This window comes from Triticum urartu, chromosome 6 (genome assembly GCF_003073215.2).
Source record: "Triticum urartu cultivar G1812 chromosome 6, Tu2.1, whole genome shotgun sequence".
In the NCBI taxonomy this organism is placed as follows: domain Eukaryota; kingdom Viridiplantae; phylum Streptophyta; class Magnoliopsida; order Poales; family Poaceae; genus Triticum; species Triticum urartu.
This window is the reverse complement of record NC_053027.1, coordinates 219,304,318-219,314,287: the sequence shown is the minus strand read 5'-3', so window position 1 is coordinate 219,314,287 and position 9,970 is coordinate 219,304,318. Positions and strand designations below refer to the sequence as shown.

Here is a 9,970-nt window from a genome sequence, read left to right as displayed (position 1 = left end):
CAACCGACTAACTAGGCGGGCTTCCACACGTGCCTCACTGCATCCTTTGTGACCAGGAGCCAGAGTGCATGCAACACATCCTCACTGGCTGCTCATTCTCCTGCCAAGTTTGGCATGAGGTGTACAATTTCCAATCCGTTAAACAACAGATTTGGAGCAGTAGTTTCGCAAATCTCTCCATCACGTCCAAATCCAAACGAACAGAACAAGCTAGAATGGTAATTGGCATAATCAGGTGTGTTTGCCCTCTGAAACAGGGGAACCGAGTCTAGAAATGGTTAGGTTAAATCAAATCAACGAATACAATGTGTTTGCCCGCTGGCTATACACATACCACAGAGTTCAGCGTCTCCTCTCCCGGGAAGTAGCCACGTACGTACAACAGCAACCCGAGCAAAGCAAAGCAAGTTCTTGCATGCACATGTCGGGCGGAGAGCAAGGAGAGTAAAATAATGTGTAGCTGATCAAACCATCCTGTTCATTCGTCCTTTTCCCGTCCTCTAGAATTGCTCGATCCGGTCTACTGTATATGTGAGGGATGAACGAGTCCGGCCGATGCATCGATCGAGCCGGTGATGATCTGTGCACTCCAATGTCGATCTCCAATACGTACGAAGTGCACTCCTCAGATATGTACATTGCCATGCCATCTTGGATCGATTGGTTCCCGTTGTTGCTTTGATCGATCTGTGCTGGCCTGGCTCTCTCGAGATGACAATGGCGTACGATCAGTGACGCGCGGAGGGGCTCCTTACGCCGCCGGTGAGGCTGTCCACGTAGGAGAACTTCTTGGGGGCGAGGCTTGGCGCCTTCTTGAGCAGCATGGCCTCGCCGGCCTCGTCGAGCGTGCCCTCCTCCTTCTTCCTCATGAGCTCGTCCTGGTCGAAGTGCCATCCCATGAAGTCGTACAGCGTCATGGACGCCGGCGCCTCGTTGAGCTTCTCCAGCTCCTCCCTGGCGTCCAGCTTCCTTGGCGCGTTCATCTCCAGCTGCCTCCGAGCCGCCTCGCTCGCCGTCAGGTTCGTGGCCGCCGCGTCCGCACCCAGCACGTCCTCGATCCTCGAGATCACGCTATACGCCAGGCTCTCTAGGACGCGCGAGTAGCTCTCCAGGAGCGCGTAACCAACATCCTGCCAATGCAACTTCACCATCAACAACCAACGAGCGAACCATCACATGCATGACGCATCATGAATGGTCGGGAAGGCGCAGGTATGTACCCTGTTGTATTGGATCTTGGAGATGTCGAGCTGTGACTGTGGGGCTCCGGGGAACTGAAGCTTGAGGAGGTGGAGGATGGTCTCGGCGCGCTCCTCGAACTGCTCGCGCTTCTCGAAGCTGATGATGGAACCCCAGGAGGACTTGGCGTCCTTGGTCTGCATCTTGCGCTTCCAGATGATGGTGGAGGCCTCGATGCGGTTCTTGAGATCAAGCACCTTGTGCTCCGTCGACAGGTCCACCCCTTCCAGGAACTCGATCGGATCGAACTCCTCGTCGGTGATGCTCCGGTAGATGGCGTCGCCCAGGCTCGTCTTGCCCTTCTTGGGGAGCGACTCGATGTAGATCTCTGGGATCTCCATCTCCACCAGCACCTGCGCGTTGATGGCCATGGCGGCCTTGAGCACCTGGTTCACGCACTCCTTCTGGTACTGCAGCCACTTGCGGGTCACATCCGACAGGCCCTCCGCCGGCACCTTCACCGTCGGCATCCACCACTTGTCGTCGTCGCGCTTGTTGTCGCCGCCCTTCTCGTACCAGAACTCGGTCTGGTCCACGAAGTTGTCCATGTAACCCTGCATGCATGCCGCCACCAAACATTCATATTCGTGCATTACGACCATTACTTTAGCTCAGTTCAGGATCTCTCTTGGTCCAATCAATCCATACGTAGTAAGTAAATGATTGGTAAGGGCATCTTCAAGACGGACCGTAAACCTTTCACAATTATTTGGATGATATTGTCCGGACCGCAGAAACTATGCAACGCCGATTTGTATCGGTCCGCGAGACGGTTCGAACATAATTTCTCCTGAAAATCAGAGACAAAAATGTGGAGGTTTGCAGGAGTCTGGATCCCCAAGCCCGCTTCTGACCGTCCGACCCACCCAAAACTCGTCACCCACCCCTCCCACGTTTTTCTTCTGAAGCACGCATCGCTTACCGCGTCGCATTCATGCCGGCTGAGAGCACGCAGAGGTCGGCATTGATGCCGTTATGTGACCAGAGGAGGGAGGGCGGTGCTGACCGACGCGACCTCTCGACAGCCGCCACTTCAATGCGGACGCATGTTACCGAGGAACCAACTCCATTCGATGTGCCGCATTGAAGCGGCTGACTGACCCTTCGCATGGCCTGGGCGCAACTATTTAAGCTGCGCTCCGGCGCCGTTCACACCGCATCCTTCTTCTTCCTCCCCCTCCTCCTCCTCCTCCTCGCCCACCCCCCTTACATCTCTGGCGAAGGGCAAGTCCTGGGCGTCGGCGCCGGCAGACGGTTCCCGGGCTCGTGGAGACGCCGCCCTAGGACTCCGAGGCGGGAGGAGGTCGTCAACTCCTCCGGCGACGAGGAGGACCAGCATCCACCGCCGCCACCACCACAATTCGCACCATCGGTGCGGGGCTAGGTCTACGTCGGCATCGATGCAGAGTTTGAGGAGCAAATGGAGCCGGTGCTCCGTCGCTCTGTCATCCACACCAACGGCTCGGCTCCGCCACCGGGGAAGCTCCTCCCTGTGATGCCGGAGCCGACATCCCCTCCACGCTCTCCGCCGCCGCGTCAAGGAAGAGTGGTTCTCGCCGCCGCCCCGGCGCGTTGTGAAGGAGGAGCGCCGCTGGCCACCGCCTCGGCGCGTCGTCAAGGAGGAGCACCGCTTGCCGCCGTCACACCTGCCCAAGGCACGTGGGCGCATTCCGCACTACCTCTGCGGCAACTCCTTATCGTCGTCCCGGAGCGCCAAGACGGCGCATGAGTACGTCGACCGGGAAAGGCGCTAGTTGGACTCTGTCGATCCTAGTTCTCAGACTCCGACATCCCGCCGTCGCACATCGCGGCGGACCCAAACGTGGCATACGCCTAGGCCCTGGATCGCTCCGTGACGACGTCTGAGACGGCCAAGCGCCGTCTCTGCCGCCTCGACAGGGAGATGGCCAGGTACGACGAGGAATGGTCCCTCACCGAGATCGCCGCAGCCACCAACGACGGCGCGTCCAACAACCGCCGTCCTCTCCCCCAGCCCACGTCCTCGGTGGCCGCGGCTTAAGAGCATCTCCAGCCATTGAGCCCCCAGGAGGCATTTTTTCGCCCCTTGGGGGGCTGCCGGCGCAACATTTAGTCCGGGGATGAAAAATTATCCACTCGTTGCCCCCCACGCACGTACCTCCTGCTGCTCGCCGCCCTTGCCGGTCTGCCGCCGCGCAGTCGCGGACAACATCGCAGAGTCCATCCCCTTCGCCAAGGAGGTCGCCGACGGCGCCGAGGCAGCCAAGCGGGCAGGGGGCGCGGCCAGAGGCGAGGCGGGGCGCGCAGGAGGCAGCAATAGCGGCGCAAGTAGCAGGCAGGGCCGCGGCCAGAGGCGACGCGGGGTGCGCAGGAGGCAACAGCAGCTCGCAAGTGCTCGTGGGGGCACGACCAAGCGGGTAGGGGGCGCGGCCAGGGGCGCACGACCGCGCGCGGGAGCGAAGCTCTGGCCATGGCGTCCGAAGCGCTGGCCGGATGAGCAGTGGCAGCAGTGCGGGCGGGCGCGGGGTGCCGCAACGTCTGGCTCGGGCGCGGCCAGGGGCGCGTCGGGCGCTGCAGTCGCGGACTCGTTGTCCCGGCCGTCGCGCGCTCCAGCGAGCTCCGCCCACGTCGTCCCGGCCACGTCGTCCAGGCGGGCGTCCACGGTCATGCCCGCGCTGCTCCGCCTGGCCGCCACTGGTGTAGGAGGCCGTCCGCTCCCTGGCCTCCAGCTCGGCCTCGATGGCGGAGGTTGAAGAAGCACGACCGCGACCGCGCGGTGGCAGAGGTGCGCAGGCAGCGAGCAGCAGTGAGCCGGCGTCCGCGTGCAGCGAGCTTCGGCCCGGCCACGCCACGGCCACACACCGGCAGACGAGCTCCCACGGCGTCAGCGACGAGCTACCGCGGCTCCGGACGCGCACGCGCAAGCAGCCACGTAGGGCGGCCCCGGCGGCAGGCACGACGGCAAGAGACGGCGAGCGGCGCAGTTGTTGGAAGAAAAGACGAGGAAAGAGAGAGAGCTCGTGCGTGTCAGGTGAAAAGTGAGAGGAGAGAGATTGCATGTGGGCCTTTGCATGGATAAACATATCGCCGGCGCTCCCAGATGCCTCTCAGGGGGCTGGGTTTGGGGTGGGACTGCAGGCGCTAAAATTTGACGAATTCGGCGAAAAAGGTGATCCTAGGGGCGTGAGTGGAGACCTTTTTCATTGCCGACGATGAAAAAGTGCTTCTGAGGGCCTCTTGGTGGACTAGTGGAGATGCTCTAATTGTGCACGACGCAAGAGGAGGTGGAGAGGATCATCCGTGAGCGTCAGGCGACCACCGGGAAGCATTGCCGCGACGCCACCACCTTCCGCCGCCCCAAGCGCGACGACAACTCCTCCAACGGCGACAGGCAACGATGATGGAGGAGGAGCAGCCGGCCAGCCCGGCATTGGCTAGTATATGATAGTTCAGGGTCTTAATTTTAGATTTTTAGTTTATTGGATGAAATTTATGTATAAATATCCACTTTAAATGAAATCTGGCATGTTTATATTAAAATTCAACCTTTCTGATTTAATTTCTGCCGTTGATTCGAGTTACTGTGAAAATGTATGCGGTTAGTATTGGATGTCGACCTTCCGTATTTGTATCCGCAGACTGATTCCCTATACGTAGATGAATGCGGGAGGTTTTTTGCATGTTGCCGTTGGAGATGCATAATAAGCTAATAGCACTTACAATGAGCATGGCGTCTAGCTTGCGCAGAGCGGGGATGTTCATCTGCAGGTCGCGACGCTGCGCTGTCGACATGATCTGTGGATAGGAAAGGAAAACCCCAAGATGTTACAATGATAGATACTATTAGTCAGATGGAAAGAAGAGCTTGTTACCTCCATGGTAGTGCCGTTCTCGGCGGTCTGTCTTGTCGGGACAAACTCGACGATGTGGTCGGTGACGGACAGCAACCAGCCGACCTCCTTCTTCCACCGCTCCTTGGTGTCCGGCGCCATGGGTTCCAGCTTGCGGTGCTCCCCAAAGACGGACGCGGCCAGGTTGGTGATGGCGTTGGACAGCGCTAGAGCCGACGGCACGCCTTTCCCGGTCCCTGACATGTCCTCTCCAAGCAGCAGCTTCGCAAATCTCTCCTTCATCACGTCCAAATCTGACCAAACAAAACAAGCCAGAATGGTTAACTGGCACAATCGCATCGACCAAATTAACTGGCACCTTATAACTAATTAAAACGCAGTTTAGCGAAATGAATCAATCAAAACTGGCGTGCCTGAGGGCGGCCCGTCGCGTGCGAGACGGGAGCGAGGCGCCGTCCGGCCGTTGGGCAGCGGGGGAGCACCCCCGCCGCCATTGCCACCGGGCTCTTGCATCTCCGCCGTGTCGCTTTCTGTACAGCTGTTGCTCTCTTGCTCCTCCTTCCGTAGGTGGGTGTGCGAGTTGCTCTTGTCAAGGCTATGCCGCCGGAGGAACCGCACCATCACCCAGCCCACCGCCTCGAGCTTGACGCGCAAGGCGTGGGCACGTTGGCCCCGGCGGTCGTGCACCGCCGCGGCTTCCCGGAGACCAGAGCGATAAGGCCGCCGCCGTGACGAAGAACAGGATCAGCAGCACCCGGTGCTAGAAACGGCCGGCGTCCTCTCCTCACCCAGGAACAAGGACAAGAGCCGCAATAACGATCGTTGATAGATCTCAGGTTAGACCAAAGAGGACCAAACAACACAATGGGCAGAGAGAAGAAATCAAGAAACAACAGCGAGGCGCGGGGACATGTCGCGCACTACTGCTGCGGCCGGCATTGCATTGTATTGTACGTGGAGGAGGGAGGGAGGTTGGCAGGTCCGGCCCCGAAAAAATTAAAAAGGGGCGCGGCGCCTGCCTAATTTTAAGCAGGGCGCGAACGTGGGGTGGAGGGCAGGGGTCGACGATGATTAAATCCTTCTGATGCGTGGCCCAATTTCTATGGGTGGTCGCCGTGGCATTGCCCTGTTTGGAGGAGAGCCCGGGAAATGGGCAGAGAGGAATGCTCCCGCCCACTCCTTGCCTTGCTAAGGGGATGTTTTCCTTATAATTATTATAATATAAAATAAAGCGTGGCTAGATTGATTGATTTGCTTAGCTGTGCCCTGCCGGCGGCAGTACACCAATAGAAATCGTCTGACTGATGATCTGGCTAACCGTCAGCGTTGACGTTTATCACTGACGGCCCAGTTGGACCAGTCACTCTCCCCATGCGACTGGGCAACCCGTAGCGGAAGATTAAAGGTAGAAACCCCCCACCCCTCTCCCTCCCTCCGTCCGGATCTGTCGCCGAGGCTCCGACGTGGCGTGAGGCAAGGGAATGGGCCTGTCTGGGTGCTTGCTGGTGGGTGGCATGCGACGGTGTTTTGGATCCCTGTGTGTCCTCGCGGCTTGGGCTGGAGGCAACATGCTTGGGCGTCCATGGGGCTTCGGTCGCGGATGATGAAGGCGGTGGATACCGGCGGTCCTTCCCGCGGGCGTGAAGGCGGGACATGGGGAGGTGGGTGGTGGCCGTGACTTGGACTGGTGGTGGCGGATCATGGCATCAGGAGGTGATGGAGAGGCGGGGCATGGCATTGGCACGATTGCTTGGCGACCAGAGTTGCCGCCCGCCATGAGCGGCCTCTCTCTCTTCATGGAGCAGCGCTTACCTTGTCCCGGTTCGTGTCTTGACAGCGAATCGGCGACACGGATCGACCATCGGGTATGGAGTTTGACATGGACCTCCTGCCCGGGGTTGGGTACTCCTCGAGCGAGGTTTGGCATGTTGTCGCCTTGGAGTCGGGCTTCTCGGCTTTCGGTCGCCGCCGATCAAGCCGAGGTGGGAACTTGCGACTTAGTTAGGGAGTCATCTTCTTGTTGTAGCATCGATCTCGGTCTGTGGACGTGGTGGATGGGGCGGCGGTGTGCCGACTGTTGGACCAGTGCCTCAGGTTGTGGACTTGGCATCGTCTCAGCTGTTCTCAAAGTAAATGTTCCTCGGCAAATTTCCAAAGTTTTTGTTCAAGTAGAAGCTTTGTGAAGGAAGTACTAGCTATGCACATCCAAATGGCATGAAATTTATACAATTCCTTCATATGCCCAAATTATCACCCTCCTCCAAATTGTAGCTCAATCAAATCATCTATGTGAGCTCAGCTTCAATTTTTATTTTCTGTCCAGATTGGCACGTTGCAAAGCAAGAACTATCTATACCACTCCTATTGCCCTCAAACTTTTTAGTCAATCTTCCACACCCAAATCATTTCCACATGCCAATATTTAGCTATATTTTCCTAGTAAATCTTCCTCAGCAAATTTCCAAAGTTTCTATTCACCTAGAAGCTTTGTGAAGGAAGTACACGATAGGAATATCGTAATGAGTTGATTTTTTGCCTCACATTCTATATGCCAAAGTCATAGCTCTACACAAAAGTTGAGCTCTATCTAACAATACATATGAGCTCACCATCGAATCTTTGTTTCTGGTAATATTTTCAGTTTGTGAAGCAACTACATTTTATTTTGCTTTATAATTGCTAAAAAGTTACCAGGACATTACCCTGACTATAGAAACCCCCTACACCAAATTTCAGCATAATCAATGATGAGGACATCAATACCATTGTTACACCCACAGCGCGCACGCCAATTGAATTATCAGGTACTTTCGTTTCTTGGTAACGATTATAATATTCATGAGAATATGATGCTGCCTAAATTGGATACATTTGTCTTGCTTACAAATGAAGGGCCTAGCTTGGACAAGAAAGATGAACCTTGGAACAAGTTCAAGCGTGGAGATGATGTCATGCGCAAGGGGATCCAGAACGGAGTTATAAGTGATGATTTCAGGACTTTGAAGCCACCATAAGGAGTGCATGAAGCCTTGGACGAAATATACAAGATGCCACTTCATAAATTTCGTCCAGAGGCTATTTTAGGTGCCGCGTCACCTTATTATTGGGCCAGACCCATGTATTTTCGAAATACTTAAGTATAGGCTGTTTTTAGAGTCCGTATGTGTGGGGAAACAAGAGTTAGGGTTGGTTTCGGACCCCTCTTCCAAGGGCCACGAAATCCCCCCCTCTTCCTCCATATATACAGCCCTTAGGCGTCGTTTAGACTTTGGTTTTGTTTAGATTAAAAGTTCGCCATAGCTGCAACTTCACGTACTTCGTTTGTGTCCAACGACCAGACCAAGACGTCACAGAACCCCACCTTGATCAATAAATCTTTCATCTTATATTCGCAATATCCAGATTGCAATCTTAGTTTCTTGCTTGTTCTTCATTTTCTCACAGGAAACAGGCCCTCGTGGTCAGGTTGATCGTGCTCCGGCGTGGTCAATAACCCCTCAGAGTTGGTTTAGCGATTGCTAAGGCGTGACGTCCTCGCAGGTTCGTAGTCGGTTCGTCAAAGTCGACTTCCTCTAAAACAATAGCCACCACCTCATCGAAAAACGGGACACCTTTGCCTCTATCAAGTGGTATCATATTTTCAGGTTGCTCGGTGAGATTTTCAAGTTTTCATAGTTTAGATCGAGTCTGTTCTTCATACCTACAGTCCACGAAAAAAGCCAACAAAAAATAGGGCTAGTTCATCATATCCGAACCAATCTTGATAGAGGCTAAGGTGTCCCGATTTTTCGATGAGATGGAGGCTATCGTTTTCTGTGGGAGTCGACCTTGACGATCCGACTACGAACGTGCGAGACGTCGCGCCTTAGCAATCGCTAAACCAACTTTCGAGGGTTATTGACCACGCCGGAGCACGATCAACCTGACCACGAGGGTCTGTTTCCTGCGAGCAAACGAAGAACAAGCAAGAAACTGAGATTGCAAACGGGATATTGCGAATATAAGATGAAAGCTTTATTGATCAAGGTGGGGTTCTGTGACGTCTTGGTCTGGTCGTTGGACACAAACGAAGTACGCGAAGTTGCAGCTATGGCGAACTTTTAATCTAAAAAAAACCCGAAGTCTAAACGACGCCCTAAGGGCTGTATATATGGAGGAAGAGGGGGGAATTTCGTGGCCCTTGAGGGTGGGGTCCGAAACCAACCCTAACTCTTGTTTCCCCACACATACGGACTCTAAAAATAGCCTATACTTAAGTATTTCGAAATTACATGGGCCTGGCCCATTAATAAGGTGACGCAACACCTAGAATAGCCTATGGACGAATATTATGAAGTGGCATCTTGTATATTTCGTCCAAGGCTTCATGCACTCCTTATGGCGGCTTCAAAGTCCTGAAATCATCACTTGTAACTCCGTTCTTGATCCCCTTGCGCATGCCATCAACTCCATGCGTGTTCTTGCTCCAATGTTCATCCTTCTCCAAGCTAGGCCCTTCATTTGTAAGCAAAACAAATGTATCCAATTTAGGCAGCATCATAATCTCATGAACATTAGAATCATTACCAAGAAACGAAAGTACCTGGTAATTTAATTGGCGTGCGCGAGCTCTAGTAATTGGTCCAGTATATGTAACAGTAGGGGCTGTGGGTGTAACAATGGTATTGATGTCCTCATCATCCTCCCCTTCTTGAAATGAAGTCGTCCTCGACGAAAGCGCATCTTCCTCACCCAAATAAGGCTTCAAATCTGCAATGTTAAAAGTGGGACTAACCCCAAAATCTACAGGTAGCTCAAGTTTATATGCATTATCATTTATTTTCTCTAACACCTTAAAAGGACCATCAGCACGTGGCATTAGCTTTGATTTGTGCAGATTAGGAAATCTATCTTTACGCAAA

At 54.6% G+C, this 9,970-nt stretch overlaps 1 protein-coding gene across 1 annotated transcript; it reads right to left on the bottom strand.

Moving 5' to 3' along the window:
- Positions 1-231: 231 nt before the first annotated feature.
- Positions 232-6,111, bottom strand: LOC125516034 (rho guanine nucleotide exchange factor 8-like). The gene is made up of 5 exons (XM_048681516.1): positions 5,483-6,111; positions 5,091-5,362; positions 4,939-5,013; positions 1,221-1,793; positions 232-1,130 (listed from the first exon to the last, which is right to left on the bottom strand). The coding sequence occupies exons 1-5, from the start codon at positions 5,688-5,690 to the stop codon at positions 729-731; spliced, it is 1,530 nt and encodes a 509-aa protein (XP_048537473.1). The 5' UTR covers positions 5,691-6,111; the 3' UTR covers positions 232-728.
- Positions 6,112-9,970: the final 3,859 nt, after the last annotated feature.